We start from the raw sequence: 27,031 nt of genomic DNA, 5'->3' as shown, positions 1-27,031 counted from the left end.
GCCCATGCACTGCCGCTAGAGAGTAGCCCCCACTTGCTGCAACTAGATAAAAGCCCTCGCGGCAACGAAGACCCAGCAGAGCCAAAAATAAATAAAATTATTTAAAAAAATCATAATACAAGTTTAATTTCTTAAAGTGAAAGTGAAAAATCGCTCAATTGTGTCCGACTCTTTGCAACCCCATGGACTAACAGTCCATGGAATTCTCCAGGCCAGAATACTGGAGTGGTTAGCCATTCCCTTCTCCTGGGGATCTTCCCAACACAGGGATCGAACCCAGGTCTCCCACACTGCAGGCAGATTCTTTACCTTTACACAAGGGAAGCCCAAATTTCTTAAAGCTGAGCTTCAAATAAACTATTCTTAAATCTTTAAATAAATCCTAAAATATCTGAGCTAGAATTAACCTGAGATTACTTAATCCAGCGGTTCTCAATAGGGGATGACTCTGACCTCCAGGGGACAAAGGGAACATTTTTGGGTGATTGGAGGGGGTGATGCCAGTGGCACCTAGTGGGCAGAGGCTGTTAAACATCCTGCAGTGCAAGGGCAGCCCCCCGCAACAGAAAATGACTTGTTTCCAATAGGAGCAAAGTCACCGTTGCTGAGGCTGAGAAACCCTGGCGTAATTTAACCCCTAGTACCATGACTGCCCAGAGAAGGACAGTGTCTCGCCTGAGGTCACACAGCGAGGCAGATGTAAGGACTTGTTTTACCCCATTTCGTGGAAAGATCATTGCACTCTGAGGTCTATCAGGCAGCAGAAGTTGGGAGCTGGGCTGGGATGAGGGTGAAGCGGGTACATGACCCTGACAGTGAGTCCGTCCTGAAACTTTGTTCCTGGGGTCCTTCACCTGGCTGTCCCTAGTCCTGGCCCTGGCTGGGAGCAACAGTTGGGCCGGGATGGCGGGGGTGGGGGGGGGTCCTCATAGTCCCTCACCAGCCCAATTCATGCCAGCCTGACCCAGACATTTCTGACAGAAAGCCTTATAATCCGCCCACTGAAGAAATCCCAGCTTCTCAGGCTCAGCTGATCCGTAAGTACGGGGATTAAAGTCTGCAGGCGAAACACGCAGAGGTGACAACGAGAAGGAAGAAAGTGCCAGGTCAGGCAGTTAATTTTTGAGCTGGGGGAATGATTTCCAGACAGACACAAGGCAACTTGTCCCCCATTGCCCCCAAGCCTGCCCCCCTCACTCAGGAAAAGAAAGAAAGAGCACTGGGGTGTTCTCTGAGTCTGGGGCGGGAGCTGTTCGGAAACCGTGTCCACCCACCACCCCCTCCCCCGCCCCACATCCATCTTCCTGCTGGGTTGCGTTTTTGTCAAGGCGCTGGGCTGTGAGCGAGGCGCCATGCCAGGCCCTTCGGGAAGCAGGATCACGGCCAGGTGCTCACAGTGGTGCCCTCCTGCTGCCTACTAGAGGCCCATTCCCCAGGAACGTCCAGGGCCAGGGCTGTGGGGAGCCCTGAACTCTGAACTCTAGGATGGCCAGAGCCAGGCCTTCAATCTGTCAGTATCCCCTCCATCCCAAGGCTGGGCCTCCACAGTGGTCAAAACCCCTGAGGCCACTAGGGGCTGGAAATAGCGGCTCAGGCACCCACGGCTGGTGTGAGGGACCTTGGGCAGGTTCGGACCTCAGCTTGCTCATAGATAACACAGGAACTACAGCATCACGCTGCACCTGATGCACATGCAGAAACGACCAGCCCCTGAGAAGCAGGAGCCGTCGGGATCAACAGAAAGAACAGTGGACAGGGAATTAGTTAGGAGATGGGGGGCCGAAATCCGAGCCCGACGTCAAGAAGCAGAGGCGTTTGAGTTGCGAGGTTGGCATCTAGCGGTAGAGGGCCTGGGTTCGAATCCTGCCTCTACTGCTTCCTAGAACAAGTGACTTGTTGTGCCTCAGTTTCCTCATCTGTAAAATGGGGATGATGACAATGATGCTAAGAATTTCAGCCTCACAAAGTTACTGTTACAAGGATTAAATGCAGGGAATGTGGGTTGAGTGCTGGGAGCAGTGCGTGGCAGATTAAGTTATAAAATGTTAGCTCCTACTGACAGGATCTGTTACTTCTGCCCATTTCCTGCCTTCCTTACACTAGTGCCTTCATCTCGATGATCCCTAAGGCACTTCCAGTCTGCACTTCATGAGCGGATGAAGGCCATGGACGCTGGGTAGATATTAACCCCAAAAGGAAGGGAGTTTGGAGCACACACAGCAGACCCAGGCAGAGGACCCAGCAAGACGAGAGGCAATACAAGAGAAACTCTCTCTGCTGAGGCCAAGAGGCACAAGCCTCTGCTTGAAAAGAGGGAGTTACGTAAGGCAGCTGGGGCTCAGGGTGACAAGGCCCAAAGGGGTCCCAGACTCCCAGGTGCAAATCCTGGCTCACCACCTCCAAGCTTTGACCTTTGGGCTGATCGGTGGCCTTTCTGAGCCTCCATATCCCCACCCACAAATCAGGGTGCTTGTTCGCCATCCTGACAAAGCTGGGCAGGAAGTCAAAGGGAACATGGGTGGACGTGGCGTCTTTGGAAGCCCTGCCAGGCTGGCAGCCTCTCTCCCCGCGGTCTCCTGAGCAGCTGCCCCTGTGACCTCAGAGCACCAGCACTCTTATTTGAGACGGCTGCCCGCACTGGGCACTTGAGACGTGCCAGGCATGGTGCCCATGGACTCCCTCATTCAGCCTACCCACAGCCCTAAGAGGCAGTAGTGACCGCTGTCCCCGGGTTATGTGTGGCTCAGAGATCTTGAGCTCCCGGCCCGAGTTCACACTGCCTCCCTTGTGAGTGGCAGTTGACAGCAATGAAGCTGCCGCTCACTGAGGGGTCGCCGTGACCTGGCCCGAGCCTCGCCCTGGACATGCTGAGCTCCCCTGCTCGTCTCACGGCCCTGCTTAGAAAGCAGAAGTCGGAGGCTCAGGGAGGTTCGCCCACCTCTTCACCCACGTCTCTAGCAAGGGGCGGAGCGTGATTTCAGCGTGGTGGTCTGAGCCCAGGGCTCTTCCCAGCCCAGGGCCCTGGGCTCAGGGAAGAGAATTACTGTAGTGATGATAACAGTCAGCATTTACTGACTCACTGCGTGCAGGTGCTGGGTTAAGCCCTTGAAACTTAGCGTGAATGTTGCTCCTCCCACATTCGGGTAGGTTCTATGAAGGAAAACGGAAGGACAGATATTCAATAGAAAAGCACTTCAGAGGTCCTTTCACATCCTTTCTGGGTTTGTTCAGTCCTGGGGATAAGCCCGGCTGATCTTAGAGTTATCTACCTTCTGGAGGAGGAGACTGAGGCCTGGAGGGTGAAGCCTGAAACTGGCTCAGGGTAACTCAGCGGGAAATACATAAGACAGCCCAGAGGTCTTGATCTCTGATTTCCAGCCAAGGCTCCTTCCTAACCTCTCCTCAGCCCCCAAACAATCCGAGACAGCAGTTAGAAGCCCCCTGTGTCCATTTGGGCCTAAGACTCAACGGGGGAAAGAGGAGAAATGGGAGGGAGAGACTTGCCCAGGAAGACCTTCAAGGCTACCCACCCCGTCCTTCCACTCCTTCCACTTGAACGGACTGTGTTAGACCCCTGGACTTATTAGCAGATGTCACGAGTTCAGGTTCTTCAAACCATTCATGAAAAGTGTTCAAGGGGCAGCTCACACCCTACTAACCCCCAAGCTTCACTAATCATTCATGAGCCAGGCAGGCGGGTGGGGGCGGGGTGGGGGGCAGCTGCCCAGTGACCCTCTGCTGCCCATGGTCCCTCACTTCTTAGGGCTCAGGGGCTATGGGCTTCGGAGTTAGAAGAAGAATGGCAAGGGGACTTTCACTGGGATTTTTCTTTGAATAAGCACTATCTCATTTAAAATCCCAGCAACTCCTAGGAGATCAGTTTTTCCCCATTTTATAGGTAGGAGCCCCCCAAAAAAACTCCCCCAGTGGCCTGACTCAGCCAGAGGACTGAGAACTTTTGGAACAAGTTCTTCCCAAAAAGAGGCCAAGTGATCGTGTGACCTCAGGCAGCGCCTTCCTCTCTGTGGGCCTCAGTCTCCCATGTGTCCCAAGGGCCTTTCAGTCCCCAACACAGGTGGTGGGTGTGCCAAAGGCCCCCTCAGGGCTTCTCCACCTCCCCCTGCTCCTGGCAGCTGTCCCACACCTTTGGAGGCCTGTACTAACAGGAGGCCTCTCTTGGGCTGAAATGAAATCCAGCCTGAAGGCATTATGGTGGGGTCTGCCTTTAAATGCCACCTATGCTCTTCACCTGAGTTTCTCTGTGATCAAGGGGTCTGTGGTCAGGCTCCTGGAAGGGCTGTCATGAGGACCCAGGAAGACCATTTTTTATTTCTTGAACATCCCCCATGCCCCCACCTCAGGATCTTTGCACTTACTGTCTCCTCACCTGGAATGCTCTTCCTGTATACGCACTCAGGGCTTGTTCCTTCACCTCCGTCGACTTTTTGCTCCAATGTTTTCTCCTTCAGGTATTTGTTCAAATGTTCCCTTTTCTGAATCTTTCTGACTCTAAAATTACACTTACCCCATTCCTGGATCCCTGCCTTCTGTGATTTTATTCTCCAAAGTACTGATCATCATTTGACATACTATAGATCTTACCTTGGAGAAGGGAATGGCAACCCATTCCAGTATTCTTGCCTGTAGAATCCCATGGACAGAGGAGCCTGGCGGGCCCCTTTGAACTCCATGGGATTGCAAAGAGTCAGATAAGACCGAGGGACTAACACACACACACAAACACACATAGATCTTATCTATTTACGTGTTTGCTTTAAAAAAAAAGAGTCTGCCCCTCTAGAATGTCAGCTCCACAAGTAAAAGGATTTGTGACTATTTGGTCCATCACCGTGTTCTCCTAGACTAGTAGCTGGTATACAGTAGGTGCTCAATTAATACTTTTAAATGTAAGGATCACTCGTGGACTGTGCCTGGCACACAGGAAACACTAAAGAAATATTTGCATTGATTCCATATTCATTCTACACGTATTTATTAAGCACCTTGTTTGCCAAGCGCTGGGGATACACTGGTTAACCAGATGGGAAGGACCCTTATTTGTACCTTACTATTTGCAGGTACTTATTTCACTCTTTACAAAGTGCTTAGTTTCCCTGGCTCCTCAACATGGCCCCATGAGGCAAGTGGATGTGCGAGACAGATGGGGAGACCCAGGATGGCAGGGGAAGTGCCTTGTTCCGCCCACCCCCCACCCCTACCTCCACCCCCAGAGCAAGTCCTTGGCAGGGATCCATCCTGGATCAGCTGTGGGCCCACCACTTAGCCTAACTTCTCTTGGGCACTGAGGTCTTCCCTGCCCCTGACATTTTAAGTCTCTACCATTTACCATCATCCTACCTCCACTCTGGTCCAGCTCACTCTGCCCCAGGCCTCCTGGGAGTCAATGCAGGGGATGATGGGAAAGCTGACCCCTGCTGCTGAGGCCTAAGCTATGATGTTCACAAGGCCTCCTTGACAATGACCCTCCGCTGCCCACAGTCCTTCACTTCTGAGGTCTCTGGGGCCCTGAGCTTCAGAGTTAGAGTAAGAATGGCAAGGGAACTTTCACTGGGATTTTTTTTCTGAATAAGCACTATCTCATTTAAAATTCCAGAAGCTCCTAGGAGATCAGCTTTCCCCCATTTTATAGTGGAGGAATTGGAGGCTCAGAGAACACAAGAAACTACACAAAGAGGAAAGGGAAGAAGCCAAGAGGATGCAGAAGCAAGTCTCATCCCCTATAAAGTACTTCCAGACCCCTAGATCCACAGGCTCATTTGTAATGCAAATAACAATCCTACTACTATTACTGTTATACCTGAAGCAAATAGCCAACTCATTGGAAAAGACCCTGATACTGGGAAAGATTGAAGGCAGGAGGAGAAGGGGACAACAGAGGACGAGATGGTTGGATGGCATCACCCATGCAATGGACATGAACTTGGGCAAACTCCGGGAGATGGTGAGGGACTGGGAAACCTGGCGTGCTGCAGTCCATGGGGTCACAAAAAAACTGGACATGACTTGGCCACTGAATAACAACAGTCGATCTTTAACTAGTACCTCTTATGATCAGGAGCAGCCCAGAGTATTTCAGGTATCAAAACCAATCTTCACAACCCCCCTCTGAGGTAGATCCTATTGGTGTCCTTGCACAGAGGAGGAAACTGAGGCACAGAGAAGCTAATAACTTACCCAAGGTCACAAAGGAAGTGGGGGAGCCAGTGTGGAGTCCAGGAGATCTGGTGCTAGAGTTCATACTCTCACGATGTTACCCCTGCCCCTTCAGAGAGTGATTCTGGAGGACAAATCAGCCCAGTGACTCTGGGCAGACCCTTTGTCCAGGGGAGGAAAGTCAAGGTCTGGAGGAGGTCCAGACCCCATAGAAGAAACAGATCAGTAGCAGGAAAGGAAGCCAGGTATCCCGGATTGATGGGTAATTTAGTGGGGGTAGGAAGGGCCTCTCAGGACTGCCTCAGTTTCCCCAAGAAGAAGTGAGAGCTGGGCTGCAGGCAGGGCCGTGCATTAGGCCTCTGCTGGCTCCCCCAGGCCTGGACACCCCGTGTTCTGGTCCCAGATGTCAACACAGCAGAGCCCATTTCCAAGACTCGTGTCTCAGGAAACTGCTCACACTTCGGTTTCTCGGACTCCATGCTGTCAAACGCTCGGTTCAGGCACCAGAAGTTTTGCCGAGTCCCAGCCCTTTTGAAAGGAATCCAAGGGGGCTCCAGACGGGGCAGAAAATGGCCTAAAGGAGCAGGGAGCCGTTTCCTCCCTTCTCCCGCACTCCTCCAGGCTGCCGGGGGCCAGCCAGCAAAGTGGCTCGTCATGCGAGAAAGGTGGACTGTCATGTGGAATCGAGGGGACAATCGGGGCTGTGGGTGGCAGCGAACAAGGGCCGCTCTTGTTATTTCTCCCGATCACGGGAAAGGAGGCTGGTCCCGCCCGCTGAGAGCCAGGAGGGCAGAGGGGACCGTCAGCTCCACGCAGCAGCGCCTGGAGCAGGGCTCACAGGCCCTGGAAGGCCCTTCTTGCCTGGAAGGCCCTCCATTTCCAAATCCCCTCCACCCTGGGAGGCCTTCTGCAGTCAGGCTGTGAGTCCGCAGGCAAGCCCTCCCCCTCTCTGGCCTCAGTGTTTCTGACAGAAAATGGGACCTGATCACACCTGCCTCATAGGCCTGCTGGGAGAGGACGCCAAGCAAATGCACCGGGCAGGGGCTTCCAGCCTTGGCACCACTGACATTCGGGGCCTGAGAGCTCTTCGTTGTGGGGGCAATCCTGTGCACTTCAGGGTGTGTAGCCGCATCCCTAGATGCCGGCAGCATCTCCATCGAGCTGTGACAATCAGAAATGTTTTCAGGCCTTGCCGAATGTCTCCTGGAGAGCTAAATGCTTCAGAACTCGGCTTTAAAGGACTCCCCAGAGCCCAGGACACAGGAGGTGCTTTAGCCATGAAGCCGGCCAGCATTTGTTGAGCCCTTTACGAGCATCATCACCTATTATCGTACCCATTAATGGATGAGGAACTTGAGCACAGAGAAGTTATGCAACTGGCCCGAGGTTACACAGCATATTAAAAAAACAGAATTTGCACCCAAGCACCCAAACCCAAGCTCCTACATATCATTTTTGACAATTCAGGTTAGTTCCTATCTTCAGAGCCCCCAAGACCCAAAACCTCCAAACTCCCACTCCAGTGGCAGGATGTCAGGTCTCTCCACTGGGAAGCCTTTCTTAAGGGTACTCCCTGCCCCTTTCCCCTTGCCTCCACTGAACCATGAAGGAATGTGGGCTTTCAATAAGGCAGACGTGGGCTCGAATGGCAGCCTGACTACTCATTCAGTGACTGTGAGGTGCTAGGCAAGTGTCTTCATCTCTCTGAGCCTCAGGCTTCTCATCTGTAAAATGGGTCCATCTCCCTTGTGTCACACAGAGGCTAAAAGCACAGACTCTGGAGCTAGAATGCCAGGTCAGAATCCCAGCTGTGCCACTTCCAAACCGTGGGAGCTAGGGCAAGTGACTGAACAATTCTGTGACTCAGTTTCCCCATCTGTGAATGTGGACAATAATAGCACCTGTGCACAGAGCCGGGCCGAGCATACACGAGCTAGCCTGTCTCAAGTGCGTTGAACCATGCCTGACACTTCATAAATGCTAGAGAGGTGTTGGCTATGGCTCCCAAGGGGCCTCCTGGGGGACAGAGGAGAGCATATGAATAAGGCATGTGGCCTGGGACATCAGCAAACTTGAATTCACATCCTGAGCCTCCCAGGGACCGGCACATTCCTGCTGGAGGTCTTAACGTGGCTGAAATCAAATCCTTCTCTCCAGTCCAGGCCAAGAGAGGGCTTCGCAGGAGAGGAAAGGAAAAGGAACTGGGCAGGGCAGCCACTGGGCTGCCAGCAGGGGCATGCTGGTCTTGCCAGCCTTTTTCCAATGTCTTTATTGAGCTGGGCATCACGGTTCTGCCCTGTGTATCAGTCCTGCTGACTCCCCTTGCCCCCAGCACAGGCTCCTTCCCATTGGCTGCCCCTCCCCTTGTGAATTTCAGTAACAAGTAGATAGAGTCACACGCCTAGTACCCCTATTTTGCAGATAATAGCAATAGCCACAATTCTTTACCAAGTACCTATGTTGCATCAGGCACTGCCAAGCCTTCCGAGCAGGTGGGTGTCATTATCCCCACTTATCAGATGAGGAAACTGAGGCTTGCCAGGATGGAATGGCCTTGTGCATCTCTCTCGTCCCTGGTGCATCTCAGCAGGAGAGAGCCGTCGGGGCACACCTGTGACATTTTTTTCAGGTCCGGTCTAGCCAGGGTGCTCACCCTGTGTCCTCAAGGTCTGGGGGGGCGGTGTCTCACAATCCCGCTCATCAGTCCAGAGGGCACTGCCCAGCTGAGTCAGGTCAGGAAACACGATCTTGCTCCCTTTCGCCTCATCAGGAATTGTGTCGGTCTGTTTACACACCTGGCAGGATCTCCAGGAAAGTGGAAAGTTGGCTAGGCCTCAGAGGAGCAGTTCCAAGGCCAAGGGGTCTGTGTGGGCAATGGGTCAAACCTGGCGGGGGAGCATGGAGGGGGCACAGATGAGGGTTCTGGGGCCACCTGGCTGGGAGGGGTGGGAAGGTCCTTCCATGTGCCCTCTGGGCCTCAGTTTTCCCCGCTGAAAAAGGAAAGGGCTGGAAACACTGATTTCAGCTTAGATCTTCTACAAATCAGTAGCAGTCTAGGAGTTTAGCAAGTGCACATGTTCAGAAATCAGAGCTACCTGGCTCAAATGCAAATTCATTCATTGGCTAGTCTACTGAGTACCTACTATGTGTCAGACTCTGTCCTAGGTGCTGGGGATGCTGAGGGAACTAGACAGACACAGGCCTTGCCCTTATATCACTCGGCAGTGAACAAATAATGAACATTTCAGGTTGGAATGAATGCCATGAAGGAAATAAAACAGGACTCTGTTTTAGAGAGTGTTTTGTACAGTGAGGAGGGCAAGTGTTATTGAGAAGAGGTAATCAAGGAGGTCTTCTTGGAGGAGGTGCCCTTGGAGCTAAGACCTGAATGACCAGACAGATCCACCTGTGGAAGATCAGGGACAAGAGCGTCCCAGGCAGCGAGCACAACAAGTGCAAAGGTCCTGAGGCAGGAACAAGTTTGGCAGGTTTAAAGAACCAAAGGAAGGCCTATAAGGCTGGACCACAAGTGAGAGAAAAGAGTATGGGAGATTGTAACAACCATGTTTTCCAGTTTCTGAATGTGATGCTCTGGCATCTTGGGACCTTGCTAACACTGGAGGGTCTGCCCCTCCCAGGGCTAGCTCATTCCTAGAAATAGTAAACAACTCACCTGTGTGTCGGCTTTTCAAATGTAAACCAGACAATCCCAGACCTACACCCCCAACCATCTCCTTTCTTGGACTCTCACTCCAGGCCATTATCTGCCTGCCCTCATCACCCAGGGCCAGGGACCAGACAACCAGGGACAGCCTCTCTGTCAGCCCACTGAAATCATTTGAACTAACCAACTCTAAGCCTGCTTACTCTGCCTTGCCTGTTCCTTAAATACAATACATTGCCAGATAGTGATGAAGACCATGAAGCAAAATAAGGCAGGGAAGAGAGTGTAAAGGAATTTTTATTTTCTATGTTAGATAGGGTGGCCAGGGAAGGCCTTTGAGGAGGTTCATCTTTGAACTAAGATGAATGAAGTGTGGGAGCAAGGCTTGCAGACATCTGGGGGAAGAGCAGCTCGTAACGGAGGGAACAGCAAGTGCAAAGGCCCTGCAGGCAGGCGTGCACGTGTTTAGCTGCTCAGTTGTGTCTGACTCTTAGTGACCCCGTGGACTGTAGCCTGCCAGGCGCCTCTGTCTATGGGATTTTCCAGGCAAGAGTACTGGGGTGGGTTGCCATGACCTCCTCCAGGGGATCTTCCTGACCAAGGGATCAAACTTGAGTCTCTTGGGTCTCCTGCATTGGCAGGTGGATTCCTTACCACTGTGCCACCTGGGAAGCTGGTAAAGGCCCTGGGGTGAGAGCAATCTTGGGATATTTAAGGAACACCAAGAAGGCCAGGGTGGCTGGCACAGAGGGAGAAAGGGGGCCAGCTTCTAGTAAGTAATCAGTAAGTATGAGGTGTTCTTATCCTTTCTTGAGGGCTTACTATAATCTGAATAGAAATATGGGAGCTTGACGTCTACTTCCCTTCACCCGTTATCTAGAAGGTAGGCTTCAGAGATTAAATGAAATGTAATGAACTAAAATGTGAAAGGCATGTAAAACAGCATGGGGCAGATGAGGAAAACACTTAGCAGTTATTACTGTTATTAATTCCCACCCTGTTTTGACCCAGCACGGGACAATTTCTGTATCCTAACTGAATTAAATCTCATAGTAGCCCTCTGGGGACCCGTGAGTCTTCCCCACTTTACAAGTGAGGAAAACGAGGCTCAGAAATGGGACGTCTCCCGCCCAAGCCCCTTATCGTACAGTTTGAGAGCTAAGACCCAAACCCAAGTCTTCCCAACTCCAAGGTCCATGCTCTTTCCATCCTCTTACTTCTGAGTCTCAGCTTCCTCATCTGCAAGATGGGAGAGTTAAAACATAGCTTGAGGGCTGAATGAAAAAGTAGGAAGTTATGATGCCAGTACATCATATGATTTCACTAGGCCCAAAGAATAACTGGGGGGGAAGGTGATATTATGGGCGTGTTATCACTGAAGAGACTGAGGCCCAGAGAAGTCAAATGACTTGCCTAAGGTCACAGACCAGGGATGTGGAATGAGACTCCAGTTCTGATTCCAAAGCCTCAAAACTGGGAAGGAAAGGCCCATTTTCTTGGTCATCCACCTGAACATCCCCCACTCATGGATTAGGTGAATGCAAAACAGTGGGCCTCTGACTTCATAGGTGTAACTGCCACCCCAGAGCAAGACTGCTGCAAGCCAGACAACACCTTCGTGCAAACTGGGGAGAGGGGCTCTTCCTCAGGTGGGTCCAGCACTGCACCGGGATGCCAGGTTCGGCAGGTGGAGTGCGGGTGGATTCGGTCTCATTTCGCCTCCTCACTTCTCTCTGTGCGCTGCACAGCCTGCACAATGCTCTGGAGTGTCCTGCCCAGACGCTTTTATTCCCATTGTACGTTACATAAAGAAACATGTTAGTCACTAACATCCAAGAATATGGCAATAATATAACATGATAAATACATGCATATAACAGGAGGGGGCTTTGAGTGTGCTGATATAGAAACTTGAGGGAGGCTAAAATCAGTGAAGTCAGATTATTTTGCCAACAAAGGTCTGTCTAGTCAACGCTATGTTCTTTCCAGAAGTCACGTATGGATGTGAGAGTTGGACCGGAAAGAAGGTTGAGCGCCAAAAAATTGATGCTTTTGAACTGTGGTTTTGGAGAAGACTCTTGAGAGTCCCTTGGACTGCAAGGAGATCCAACCAGTCCATCCTAAAGGAGATCAGTCCTGAGTGTTCATTGGAAGGACTGATGCTGAAGCTGAAACTCCAGTACTTTGGCCATCTGATGCAAAGAGCTGACTCATTAGAAAAGACCCTGATGCTGGGGAAGATTGAAGGCAGGAGGAGAAGGGGACGACAGAGGATGAGATGGTTGGATGGCATCAGTGACTCAATGGACATGAGTTTGAGCAAACTCTGGGAGTTGGTGATGGACAGGGAGGCCTGGTGTGCTGCCGTCCATGGGGTCACAAAGAGTCGACACGACTGAGCGACCGAACAACAACAAAAGATCTCCCGAGAAGCCAGACCTGCCACCTGGGAGGAGGCCCAGCCCAGAGTCCCCCCACTCATACATGCCTCCTCCTCCTCAAAGCATCCTTAGAAAGAGCCAGTGGAAGTACTCACTGAAGCACTCTTGATGGCCAGATGGTCAGTCCAGCAAGATTTGCTTTTAGTAAGTTGGGAAAGGAGGTGAGATTCTCTGCAAATACATGGGGCTGGTGCTTATTTGCAAGCTTGATTTAATACTCTCCTCTGTCTCCCCTAGCCGCCCAAGGCCAGTCCTTTAACACCCAGCTCCCAGGATGGCCATTCTTAGAAAACTGTGAGGCAGTCCCTCTGGCAGGATCCTGACTTCCTCAGTCTCTGGCACTCTTTGGGGTAAGAGCCATGATCCCCGTGGCCCTGGAAATTGCAGCCACTGCATTCCAGAAGGGCATCCCACTCCTTTTCACCCCTGCTGACAGTGTTCCAAGCCAGGAGGACATAATGTAAGAATTGTTCCCATCCCCCGCCCCCAGCCCTGGCTCTACCCTTCGGATTAACCCCAGCCTCCCTGCAGCCTTCCTCACCAGTCACCAGGGGACAGGTGCGTGATAACCAACCGTTACAATCATACAGACTTCTGGAACATCAGAGCAGCGATGCTGGAGACCTTATCAAGCTGGAAAAGCAGGACCCAGTGAGGGGCAAATGACCAATGCCAAGGATCTCAAACTTCTTCCCTGATATCAACAATTTTGCAAAAGTTTTTGGGATATGAACCCTATAACAGGCATTGGTGGTTCCAGAATTTCTAGGTGAGAGAGGCTTAGAAGCAGCATCCTGATGGTAGGGGTGAGGGTGGACACCGAGCACACTTGTCTTGAAGCTTCATTTGCACAGAAAGCACACTTTTTTATAGTGCCAGCCTTTGTCTGGAGAGGTTATCACAGGATTAAACTGGTTAAGATTACAGGAATTGCTTTGAAACTGTGTGTGCACAGCACACCCACTCTGTTTGCTTTATGCGTATGTCATAGACCAACAAAAACCACAAATTTCTCTGCTCACTATTCTCTAAGGATGCTTTTATTCGCCTTCTACATTAGATTAAGAAACATGTCAGTTATTAACATCCAAGAATATGATAATAATACAATGTGATAAACATATACATATAACATGGAGGAAGAGGGGGCTTTGAGTGTGCTGATAGAGACTTGAGGGAGGCTAAGATCTCCCAAGAAGCCAGAGCTGCTTCCTGGGAGGAGGCCCTGATTTATTAGCCAGTTTAAAAGGCAGTGAGATCTAGAGCCACACAGAGAGTCCCCACTGGGGATCTGGAGGGAATTAGGAGACGTTCTCACTCAATTAGAACTAAAGAAAGAGTATAAAGCGAAGTGGTCAGACACAAACAATGCCTTCTGGCTTTGTACAGGTTGTGTGACCTTGGACAAGTCACCTAACCTTGCTGAGCTTCCATTTCTTCACCTGTTCCATGCTGATAGCAGTTGACTCCCTGGTGATGTGGATATTACATAGGACAACACCTGAGAAACTCAGCACAGAAGAAGAGTGAAGCACTCAGTGAGACACCTAATCGATCAGACATGTGCTGTTACCTATCCACACTGGGGATCATATGGAAGTGGGTTCACTGTGAAGCTAATGAAGTTTTTAAAGGTTCAGAGCCACTCCCAAGCCATGTATTAAATTCTGTACTTGTAAATCTGTATGCTTTTTCTTAAAGAAAGCCCCTCAATTAGTACAAGTTTCCAGCCCCATAACACTTGGACCTGCCCCTGGGTACACTGCAGAGCGGAGCTTTCAGACCCTCTGCAGAGGAGAGAGACCCTGTGTGTTTCATCACTTCTTCCCCAGAACTCCACCTGGGACCCCCCAGACCCATCCTGCCTTCCACCAGTGATGCTTCACAAAGTGAGGCAACGTCTTCTCAGACCCTCACATCAAGTGTCGGAAGCTAGCATGGCAATCCTCCACCTTATAGACAAGATAAAGGAGACCCAAAGAGGAAAGGAGATTGGTGCAAGGTCCTGAAGTTAGCAAGTGGCCAGGGATGGGACGGCTTTTAAACAAGCAACCTAATCCTTGCAGCAGCATTTATTGTTTTTCTCTTGCATGTCAAGAAAGTCTAATTGCTAGGATAATTCCACACCAAAGAATTTGTCCTGGATCTTTCAATACCATCTTCTTAGTATCACTTCCTCACCCCTTCCTCCAGGCAGCCCTCTCTGAACACTTCTCCCTGCTCCCCTGGTCTCACTAAATTATACCCTCTCTTTACTTTTATTTTTATGAACATTTACTGTTTCATTGATGGCAGTTAATGAATAATATCTTATTGTTGGATGGAGTTTGCTCAAACGCATCTCAATGGAGATGCGTTTGAGCAAACTCAGGGAGACAGTGAAGGACAAGGGGAGCTTGGTGTGCTGCAATCCACAGGGTTGCAAAGAGTCGGACACGACTTAGCAACTGAAGAATATCTCATTGAGGGACAGTGAAACAACTTCTTGGAGGTAGAAGCCTTGTCTAATGAGCCTCACACCTAACCTTGATGCCCCGAATGTGCTGGGCACAGGTGAGGGACCCACCAGGGGACCTGCGATACCATCTCCTTCTCCCACTGGTGATGAATTTTGTCATGACACTCCTGACCTCAATCTGCAGCCTTTGATCTTCTATGGATTACTTTCTTTGAGAGTCTAGAAACAACCTAGGTTCTGAATTCTGATAAGCCAGGGATTGATCCCACTCAGCTGCCTGTTGTGTGATTGTGAGCAAGACACTTCTCTCCCAGCCTCACTTTTCTCCTCTGGAAAATAAGGCAAATAACCCTCCCCACTCAGAGGAGCATTTTCAGTCTGGATTAAGTCAGATGCTGCACGTAGGCAAAGTTTAGCGCTGCACCTTGCCCCTGGTGGCTCAGATGGTAAAGAATCTGCCTGCACTGCAGGAAACGTGGGTTCAATCCCTGGGTCAGGAAGATCCCCTGGAGGAGGGCATGGCAACTCACTCCAGTATTCTTGCCTGGAGAATTTCATGGACAGAGGAGGCTGGTGGGCTACAGTCCATGGGGTCGCAGAGTAGGACATGACTGTGCTCACATTTGCTCCCAGTAAGCATTTCTTAAATCTCGGCTGTCTCCATCGTATATGGCACATTGATAAAGACCAGCCAGTGCAGACTTCGGCACTTACTGGGTACCAGGCTCAGTTCAAAGAGATTAACATATATTGCCTCTTTTTAATATTCACCACCATCCAATGGATCCGTATGATCATTTCCCCAGTGTTTACAAATGAACAAGCTGAAGTTCAGAGAGGTTAAGCCCCAGATCACACAGCTTGCCATTTATTAAGCTTGAGCTTGCCAAGCATCAAATTTCTCGTGATTATCAAGTGAAATGTTCAACACATCACCAAGCGCACAGTCAGAGCTCGATAAAGAGGAATCATTCCTGCAGAAATGACAAGATCCAGAAGGCTAGTGGGACCCGGGCTCCCAGGAGCAACAGCAGCTGGGAAAGGGGAATTGTGTTCACAGCAGTGCGAGGCAGGGAGAGCGAGGGAACGCAGGGGGTGGGGGGTGGGGTCTGGTGAAATCTAGACTGGGACCTCTGTGGTATTCCGCCTCCGAGGCTCGGGAGGACAGGGTCCTGACTGTGGCGCGGCCGCCCAGGGCGGGCGGAATGGGGGGACCGCCCAGGAGAGGCGGCGTTACCTTGGGCGGGAGGGCGAAGACCACCGGCAGCAGCACGAGCGGTGTGAACAGCAGCACCAGCAACCGCCGCGCGCTCCACACCTTCTTGGCCACTGTCGCCAGCGCCGCCATCTGTGCGATCGCCCCGCGGAGCGGGCCAGCCCGGGACTGCCCGCGCCGGCCCCCGGCTCCGGGTTTATAGCCTGGGGGGAGGGTCTGGGGAGGGGACTGCGCTCGGGGACCCGCCCTCCCCGCTACGCGCGCCTCCCGGAGGAAAAGGGTGGTGCCTGCTCCCCTGGGACTGGCCGAAAGAGGCCCGGGAAAGTTAGGAAAAGTTGGACCCAAGAACCAGGGAAGCGCACTCTAGCCCAGAAGACCGAGTAGCCGCCTGACTTTCCAGCTATGTGGCCCGAGGCTTCACGGTTCCGTACTTGCCTGTGAAAAGGGCCACACCAGACAATCTGAGGATTGAATCACTTACTAGCCTTAACTGGATTCGTACACCGCCTCTGCAGCATGCTAGTTGCGTGGCCTTGACGTTGGCCTCTGGGGTGATGATAATATCAGTCGGAACTACACAAGAGGTCTGTTGGGAGTTCTGGCAGTTGGTATTTATTTTTCTTCCGGTGTGGGTCAGTCATCTGTAGGTCGGAGCCTGTGTGTGTTTGTATCACTTGTTGAGTCTGACTCTTTGGGACCCCACAGACTATAGTCTGACCGTCAGGCTCCTCTGTCCATAGAATTCTCCAGGCAAGAATACTGGAGTGGGTAGCCGTTCCCTCCTCCAGGGGGTCTTCCCGACCCAGGGATTGAACCAGTGTCTCCTACTTTACAGGTTGCCTGGAGGAGTCTTTTTGTTCCTTCTGGATAAGTGCACGGGAAGACAGTCCTGGGTTGTATGGCAGTTGCATCCTTGCTTGTATATATATATATATATATATATATATATATATATATTTTTTTTTTTTTTTTTTTTTTTTTTTAAGAAACTGCCAAACAATTTTCCAAACTGTTAGCACTATATTACATTTCTGTTAGCAATGGATGAGTGATCCAGTTTCTCCATGTCCTTGCCAACATTGAACTTGTATTTTTTTTTTTAACCACACTGATGGAAGTGTAGAGAAATCTTGTGGTTTTAATTTGCATTTCCTTAATGGCTAATGATGCTTAACATCTTTTCATGTGCTTATTTGTCATTCGTATATCTTCTTTGGGGAAAACTATCTCTTCCTGTTGTTTGCCATTTTCTCACTGGACTGTTTTTTCTGCTGTTGAGTTTTGAGAGTGCCTTATATAGCCTAAATACAGGTCTTATGATAGATATGTTGTTTGCAAAACTTTTCTCCCAGTCTATAGCCTGGCTTTTCATCTTGCTAACAGACCTTTCACAGAGCAAACACTTGTAATTTTGGTGGAGTCAAAATGATGAAATTTTCCTTTTTTTGTATCATGCTTTCAGTGTCAAACTCTTTCGCATAGCCCTAGATCCTGAAGATTTTCTCAGATTTTTTTCGAGATGTTTGATAAGTTATAGTTTTATGTTTTATATTTAAGACCATGAGTTAATTTTTATATCAGGTACAAGGCTTAGGTTGAGGTTTTTATTTTATTTATTTTTGCCTATCATTGACCAATTGCTGCAGAGTCATTTGTTTAAAAAGTTATCTTTATTCCATTGAATTCCTTTTACACTTTTGTCAAAAATCAATCAGGCATATTTGGTGGATCTGTCTCTGGGTTCCCTATTCTGTTCCATTGATCTAATTGTCTATCCCTTTACCAATACAGGGTTTCCCCAATGGCTCAAGGGGAAAAGAATCCACCTGCAATGCAAGAGACACAGGAGACTCAGGTTTGATCCCTGGAGGAGGAAATGGTAACCCACTCCAGTATTCTTGCCTGGGAAATTCCTTGGACAGAGGAGCCTGGACACGACTTAGTGACTAAACAACAACAACAACTGCAATTTTGAGCAAAGTAAATGGTATTCTATTTTTTTCAGGACCCATATGCTCACTGATGGTATATTGAAATAAAGTTGAATTTTTAATGTTTACCTTATACCCTAAATCTTGTTCAATTCATTTATTAGTTTTAGAAGTTTTTTTTTTTTTTTTTGGTCACATCTTTGAGACTTTCTATATAGACAATCATGTCATCTACAAATAAGAACTGGTTTATTTTTTCCTTTCAAATCTGTATGAAATAGGGCTATTTCAATTATCTACTTTATACTGAGTGCACTGTGGTAGTTTATGAGTTGGCCAGAAAGTTCTTTAGGGTTTTTCTGTAAGACGTCATGGAATTTTCTGAGGAGGTGTTCTATTTCTTGTAAATTGTTAAATGTTTGCATGTGGAGTTTTGAGTACTCCCTTTTGATGTCTGCAGGTTCTATAGTGATATCCTTGATTCCTTGATCCATTCCTGATTCATTCATTTGGTAACTTGCATCTTTTCTCTCTCTTTTTATCAGCCTTACTTGAGATTTTTAAATTTAATCCTCTTTTTAAAGAACTAATTCTGTGAGGTTGTTTTTTCTGTTTTCAGTTTCATTGATTTCAGGTCTTATTTCTTTTTCACATGCTTCTAACTCATTCTTCTTTTTCTAGGCCATTGAAGTGGGAGCTTAGATTATTGAGTTGAGATTTTTTTCCTCTTTTCAAAAGTATACATTTAATGATAAACATTCCCCCTCTCTACACTGGTTTAGCTGTATCCCACAAATTTTATGTGATGTATTTTCATTCAACTCAATGTATTTTTTATTTTCCATTTAATATCTTTTTTGACCCATGAAATTAAAATACGCTTATTCCTTGGAAGGAAAGTTATGACCAACCTAGATAGCATATTCAAAAGCAGAAACATTACTTTGCCAACAAAGGTTCGTCTAGTCAAGGCTATGGTTTTTCCTGTGGTCATGTATGGATGTGAGAGTTGGACTGTGAAGAAGGCTGAGCGCCGAAGAATTGATGCTTTTGAACTGTGGTGTTGGAGAAGACTCTTGAGAGTCCCTTGGACGGCAAGGAGATCCAACCAGTCCATTCTGAAGGAGATCAGCCCTGGGATTTCTTTGGAAGGAATGATGCTAAAGCTGAAACTCCAGTACTTTGGCCACCTCATGTGAAGAGTTGACTCATTGGAAAAGACTCTGATGCTGGGAGGGATTGGGGGCAAGAGGAGAAGGGGACGACAGAGGATGAGATGGCTGGATGGCATCACTGACTCAATGGACGTGAGTCTGAGTGAACTCCGGGAGTTGGTGATGGACAGGGAGGCCTGGCATGCTGCGATTCATGGGGTTGCAAAGAGTCGGACACGACTGAGCGACTGATCTGATCTGATCTGATTTTGACCCATGGATTATTCAGAAGTGAGGAATTAGTTTCAAAGTGTTTGGAGATTTTCATATTATCTTTCTGTTCAGTTCAGTTCAGTCGTTCAGTTGTGTCTGACTCTTCGTGACCCCATGGATCACAGCACGTCAGGCCTTCCTGTCCATCACCAACTCCCGGAGTCCGCTCAAACTCATATCCATTGAGTCGGTGATGCCATCCAACCATCTCATCCTTTGTTGTCCCCTTCTCCTCCTGCCTTCAATCTTTCCCTGCATCAGGGACTTTTCTTTTTTTTAAATGTTCATTTGTTTATTTAATTTATTTGTCTGCCCTGGGTCTTAGCTGTGGCATGTGGGATCTAGTTCCCTGGCCAGGGATCGAACTTGGGCGCCCTGCGTTGGGAGCATGGAGTCTTAGCCACTGGACCACCAGGGAAGCCCCATCATCAGGGACTTTTCAAATGACTCAGCTCTTCACATCAGGTGGCCAAAGTATTGGAGTTTCAGCTTCAACATCAGTTCTTTCAATGAACACTCAGGACCGATCTCCCTTATGATGGACTGGTTGGATCTCCTTACAGTCCAAGAGACTCTCAAGAGTATTCTCCCAACACCACAGTTCAAAAGCATCAATTCTTCAGTGCTCAGCTTTCTTTATAGTCCAACTCTCACATCCATACACAACTACTGGAAAAATCATAGCCTTGACAAGATTGACCTTTGTTGGCAAAGTAATATCTCTGCTTTTTAATATGCTGTCTAGGCTGGTCATAACTTTCCTTCCAAAGAGTAAGCGTCTCTTAATTTCATGGCTGCAGTCACCATCGCAGTGATTTTGGAGCCCCCCAGAATAAAGTCAGCCACTGTTTCCCCATCTATTTGCCATGAAGTGATGGGACCAGATGCCATGATGTTATTTTTCTGAATGTTGAGTTTTAAATCAACTTTTTCACTCTCCTCTTTCACTTTCATCAAGAGGCTTTTCAGTTCTTCTTCACTTTCTGCCATAAGGGTGGTGTCATCTGCATATCTGAGGTTATTGATATTTCTCCCAGCAATCTTGATTCCAGCTTGTGCTCCAGCCCAGCGTTTCTCATGATGTACTCTGCATAGAAGTTAAATAAACAGGGTGACAATATACAGCCTTGATGAACTCCTTTTCCTATTTGGAACCAGTCTGTTGTTCCATGTCCAGTTCTAACTGTTGCTTCCTGACCTGCATACAGGTTTCTCAAGAGGCAGGTCAGGTGGTCTGGTATTCCCATCTCTTTCAGAATTTTCCACAGTTTACTGTGATCCACACAGTCAAAGGCTTTGGCATAGTCAATAAAGCAGAAATAGATGTTTTTCTGGAACTCTCTTGCTTTTTTGATGATCCAGTGGATGTTGGCAATTTGATCTCTGGTGCCCCTGCCTTTTCTAAAACCAGCTTGAACATCTGGAAGTTTACAGTTCACGCATTGCTGAAGCCTGGCTTGGAAAATTTTGAGCATTACTTTACTAGCGTGTGAGATGAGTGCAATTGTGCGGTAGTTTGAGCATTCTTTGGCATTGCCTTTCTTTGGGATTGGAATGAAAACTGACCTTTTCCAGTCCTGTGGCCACTGCCGAGTTTTCCAAATTTGCTGACATATTGAGTGTAGCACTTTCACAGCATCATCTTTTAGGAACTGAAATAGCTCAACTGTAATTCCATCACTTCTACTAGCTTTATTCGTAGTGATGCTTCCTAAGGTCCACATGACTTCACATTCTAGGATGTCTGGCTCTAGGTGAGTGATCACGCCATCGTGATTATCTGGGTCATGATGTGGTCCACTAGAGAAGGGAATGGCAAACCACTTCAGTATTCTTGCCTTGAGAACCCCATGAACAGTATGAAAAGGCAAAAAGATAGGACACTGAAAGATGAACTCCCCAGGTCGGTAGGTGCCCAATATGCTACTGGAGATCAGTGGAGAAATAACTCCAGAAAGAATGAAGAGACGGAGCCAAAGCAGTTGTGGATGTGACTGGTGATAGAAGCAAGGTCTGATGCTGTAAAGAGCAATATTGCATAGGAACCTGGAATGTTAGGCCATGAATCAAGGCAAATTGGAAGTGGTCAAACAGGAGATGACAAGAGTGAACATCGAATCAGTGAACTAAAATGGACTGGAATGGGTGAATTTAACTCAGATGACCATTATATCTACTATGGTGGGCAAGAATCCCTTAGAAGAAATGGAGTAGCCATCATAGTCAACAAGAATCTGAAATGCAGTACTTGGATGCAATCTCAAAAATGACAGAATGATCTCTGATCATTTCCAAGGCAAACCATTCAATATTATGGTAATCCAAGTCTATGCTCTGACCAGTAATGCTGAAGAAGCTGAAGTTGAACGGTTCTATGAAGAGCTACAGGACCTTTTAGAACTAACACCCAAAAAAGATGTCCTTTTCATTATAGGGGACTGGAATGCAAAAGTAGGAAATCAAGAAACACCTGGAGTAACAGGCAAATTTGGCCTTGGACTACAGAATGAAGCAGGGCAAAGGCTAATAGAGTTTTGCCAGGAGAACACACTGGTCATAGCAAACACCCTCTTCCAACAACAGAAGACTCTACACGTGGACATCACCAGATGGCCGACACTGAAATCAGATTGATTATATTCTTTGCAGCCAAAGATGGAGAAGCTCTATACAGTCAGCAAAAACAAGACTGGGAGCTGACTGTGGCTCAGATCATGAACTCCTTATTGCCAAATTCAGACTTAAGTTGAACAAAGTAGGGAAAACCACTAGGCAATTCAGGTATGACCTAAATCAAATCCCTTATGATTATACAGTGGAAGTAAGAAATAGATTTAAGGGATTGGATCTGATAGACAGAGTGCCTGATGAACTATGGATGGAAGTTCGTGACATTGATGCTTTTGAACTGTGGTGTTGGAGAAGACTCTTGAGAGTCCCTTGGACTGCAAGGAGATCCAACCAGTCCATCCTAAAGGAGATCAGTCCTGGGTGTTCATTGGAAGGACTGATGTTGAAGCAGAAACTCCAATACTTTGGCCACCTGATGCAAAGAGCTGACTCATTGGAAAAGACCCTGATGCTGGGAAAGATTGAGGTCAGTAGGAGAAGGGGACGACAGAGGATGAGATGGTTGGATGGCATCACTGACTCAATGGACATGGGTTTGGGTGGACTCTGGGAGTTGGTGATGGACAGGGAGGCCTGGTGTGCTGTGGTTCACGGGGTCGCAAAGAGTCGGCCATGACTGAGTGACTGAACTGAACTTTCAATATGCATATATCATTATATTTGAAATGAACTTCTTATAGACAACATACAGTTGGGTCAGGCTTTAAAAACACCTACTCTGCTAGGGTCTGTCTTTTAATTAGTGTTTTTAGGCCATTTACATTTAACATAATCATTGATATATTAGGGCTTAAATCTGCCACTCTGTTTTCGATATGTTCTCTATTTCTCTATCTCTATCTTTCTTATTTCTCTATTTCTTATTTACTCTGCCTTTCAGTGGATTATTTGAACATTTTTTAGAATTCCATTTTGATTTTTATATAGTGATTTTGAGTGCATTTATTAGTATAGGAAGTTTAGTATTCATTCTAGGTATTACATTGTATATACATAACTTAGCACAGACTCAGTTCAGTTCAGTTCAGTCGCTCAGTCATGTCTGAATCTTTGTGACCCCATGGACCGCAGCACACCAGGCCTCCGTGTCCATAACCAACTTCCGGAGTTTACTCAAATCCATGTCCATTGAATCGGTGATACCATCCAACCATTTCATCCTCTGTCATCCCCTTCTCCTCCTGCATCCAATCTTTCCCAGCATCAGGGTCTTTTCCAATGAGTCAGTTCTTTGCATCAGGCAGCAAAAGTATTGGAGTTTCAGCTTCAGCATCAGTCCTTCCAATGACTATTCAGGACATGAACAGTATGAAAAGGCAAAAAGAATCATATCAGGCAATGCCGTAATTTTGGCTTCAACCATTAAACAGAACTTAGAAAAGCCAAGAAGAAAAAGAGCTTATTGCAGTTACCTATATTTTTTGTTTGCTGTGTACTTTCTTCCTTCCTGATATTCAAATATTCCTTTGTTTATCATTTCCTTTTGGTTTTGAGAACTTTTAGTCATTCTTTTACAGTAGGCAACAAACCCTCTTAGTTTTTCTTCATCGGAGAAGCTTGTGACTTCCCCTTTATTCCTAAAGAACATTTTCACTGGATATAGGATTTTGAATTGACAGCTGTTTTCTTTCAGCATTTGAAAAATGTTATGCCCCTTTTTTCTGGACTTCATGAATGTTGGTGAGAAATCTGCTGTCATCTGAATTGTTTTTCCTCTAGAAGTAAGATGTCATTTCTCTCTCACTGCTTTCAAGATATTTGTCTTTAGTTTTCCTAAGTTTGACTTCTGAAGATTCGAACTTTTATGCATTGGTGTAAGTTTCTTTTGGACTTCCTTGGTAGTTCAGACGGTAAAGAATCCACTTGGGATGTGGGAGACCTGGGTTCTATCCCTGGGTTGGGAAGATCCCCTGGAGGAGGGCATAGCAATCCAGTATTTTTGCCTAGCAAAGTTTCTTTGAGTTATCTTGTCTGGCGTTAACTCAGCCTCTGGGCTCTGTAGGTTTATTATTTTACCAAATTTGAGAAGTTTTCAGCTATTATCTCTTTGAATACTTTTATACTCCTTCCTGTTTTTTCTCTCTTTTCAGAACTCCAATTGCACAGATGTTAGACTGTTTGTTACAATCCCACAGATTCTTGTGGCTCAGTTCATTTTCAGTCTATTTTCTCTCTGCTGTTCAGATGATGTAATTTTTACAGTTCTATCTATGAATTTTTAAAAAGCATTATTTTCTAAAAATATGAATAAGAATTAAAGTAAACTCCATGGGATCAGGACTTCTGTAACTGATCTTGGTGTAAAAGTATTCGTAAGTTGGATCCACAATGAATTCGTATCTACTTTGTCTACTGTTTAATATGCTTGAACCATTCAAAAGAATCAGATTTACTGACATTTATAATTGCAGTTTATTTTGTTCAAGAGAATTTAATAAAATTAGTGATCTATGTCAAATGTGCAAGGGATATTGACTTTCTTATTTATTAATCAATAACAGCCAGCATTCACTGATACTTACTCTGTGCCAGGCCCTATTCTAAAAGATTTATATGACTTAACTCAAACACAAAATGACTTTATGTGATAGATCCTAATATATTCCCATTTTGCAGAGGAGGAAACTGAGGTACAGAGAGCTTGAGCAACTTATCAAACAACACACAGCTATTAAGGGGGACTCAAATTCCAGTAGTCTCCATGCCTAACCACAACATAGTCATGACTCACAGTGTATGTTTTATTAGCTATGTTTCATCATACGTGTTCATTAGATATGAGATATGTGACGTTTACACTGAACACTAAAGTAAAATGGCACCCAATCCCCTCAAATATTGTAAGACCTGTCCACAATTTGGGTATATTTAGTCACGAAGTTGTTTCCCAGTACTCAATACCATCAGGTAACAAGGACCACCGACACTCTTACAACCTAAAATCTAACACAGTGGTTCTCAACCCTGGCTGCAGCGTGAATCACCTGGGAAACTTAAAATGCTGATGCAAGGCCCTGCCCTTACAGACTCTGACTTAATTGGGATGTGGCCCAAACATCAGAATTTTTAAGAGCTCCCAGCAGATTCTAATATGCAGTTAGGGTTGAGAGCCACTTTTGGAACAACTCCACTGCTTTCCAACTCCCCACATCCCTAAAAGCTAGTCCGTCTTTGGTCAGATTCTGGTAGAATCATTTCCCTGATGCAAAATCTCAGTTGGCATCTATCACTTCACATCTAGAGACTTCAATCCAGTTCTCATGGCCCTCCTAAAAGAAAGAAAGTCAAGTCACTCACTTGTGTCTGACTCTTTGTGATCCCATGGACTGTAGCCTGTCAGGCTCCTCCATACATGGCACTTTCCAGGCAAGAATACTGAAGTGGGTTGCCATTTCTTTCTCTAGGGGATCTTCCCGACCCAGGGATCGACCCCAGGTCTTCTTCATTGCAGGTAGACTCTTTACCGTCTGAGCCATCAGGGAATCAGGTATGGCTCACCAAGGAATGGCCCTCTTGAGTTCTACTGAATTTTTCATCTTTACATCTCCAGGGCCCAGGCATGGTCTGTGGTAGACATTCTGGTAATGTTTACTAAATTAATATTTGAATACCAGACTTGGTTTTCCTCATCAGCAAACTTGGCATCCAAGCCTTTCATTATTCCTTTTATTCAAGAAATATTGACTACATGGCAACTATATACTAGGCTATGAATACAGCAATGAATAAGACCAAAATTTTTAAATCTCTGCATACACGGAACTTATATTTGGTTGAGGGGAGGGGAGGTGGAGTTGGAGGGGACACTTAATAAACAAATGAGTAGAACGTATGATAGCAGAAAGAAGAGGAGACAACCAGGGCTACGGAGGAAAACAAAGCAGGAGAGAGAGATGGAGAGTGATGGAGTGGGGTGCCATTTTGGATAAGGTGGTCAGGGAAGCCCTGGATGATTAGGTGACCAAGTGCCCTAAGTTAAGCAGAGACCCAAGGAAAGTGAGCAAGTGGGACCGTCTGGGTATGTGAAGGAAGGATTCCAAGAGGAAGGAAAAACCGAGAGCAATGGCTCCAAGGCAGGAGCAAGTAAGAACTGGCTTAGAGCCATCAGGGAACTGGGGTGCAGAGCCAGTGACAAGACCACACAGCATCTTGAAAGGCTGAATGAGGACTTTGCATTCTACACTGAATGACAAGGGGAGCCATTGCAGGGACTTAAGTAGAGTAACAGATTCTGCTTTCATTATGTTAATAACAGATTTATTTGGATATCACTGACATAGAATACAATCCACCCATTTAAAGCCAACAGGTCAATAGGTTTTAGTATACTCACAAAAGTGTGCAATCATTACTACAACCGATTTTAGAACTTTCTCATCATCCTAAAAAGAAACCCCATACCCATTAATACTCTCAGTTGCCCCCCAACCTCCAAAGCCCTAGATAACCATAACCACTGATCTACTTACTTTCTGTCTCTCTAGATTTGCCTGTTCTGGACCTTTTGCATAAATGGAATCATACAATATGAGGTTCTTTGTGTCTGACTTCTTTCACTTAGCATGATTTCGTTCAAGGTTCTCCCACATTGTAGCATGCATCAGTACTTCTCTCCTTTTGCGACCAAATAATGTTCTGTTTAATGAATATACCACATTTTATTTATCCATGCATCACCTGATGGATACTTTGGGGCTATTATGAATAACACTGCTGTGAACATTTGTGTACAGGTTTTTATGTGGATTTGTCTTCAGATCTCTGAAGATGAGACAGAAAGGAGCTGTTGTTGAGACCAAATGAGGTGGCGGAATATTTCTCAACATGTGAGAGGCAGACCCATGAGGAAACACAGATCATTTTATGCTGCACTCTACAGCTCAGCTGGTAAAGAACCTGCCTGCCAATGCAGGAAATGCAAGAGATGCAGGTTCGATCCCTGTGTTGGGAAGATCCCCTGGAGGAGAGCATGGCAACCCACTCCAGTATTCTTGGCTGGAAAATCCCATGGACGGAGGAGCCTGGTGGGCTACAGTCCATGGGGTCAGACACGATTGAGCATGCACACACACAGATGGTATTTAAATAA

The 27,031-nt window shown here is 47.1% G+C and overlaps 1 protein-coding gene across 1 annotated transcript in view; it reads right to left on the bottom strand.

The window, feature by feature from the left end:
* Positions 1–16,137, bottom strand: part of SLC13A3 (solute carrier family 13 member 3) — an 83,179-nt gene extending 67,042 nt beyond the window's left edge. The window contains exon 1 of the mRNA XM_006051387.4: positions 15,975–16,137. Coding sequence (XP_006051449.1) covers positions 15,975–16,085 — 111 coding nt within the window. The 5' untranslated portion in view covers positions 16,086–16,137. The remainder of the gene's footprint in view (positions 1–15,974) is intronic.
* Positions 16,138–27,031: the final 10,894 nt, after the last annotated feature.

Source organism: Bubalus bubalis, chromosome 14, assembly GCF_019923935.1.
Source record: "Bubalus bubalis isolate 160015118507 breed Murrah chromosome 14, NDDB_SH_1, whole genome shotgun sequence".
Lineage (NCBI taxonomy): Eukaryota > Metazoa > Chordata > Mammalia > Artiodactyla > Bovidae > Bubalus > Bubalus bubalis.
The sequence above is the reverse complement of the archived record's forward strand: the minus strand, read 5'-3'. Positions and strand labels throughout refer to the sequence as shown.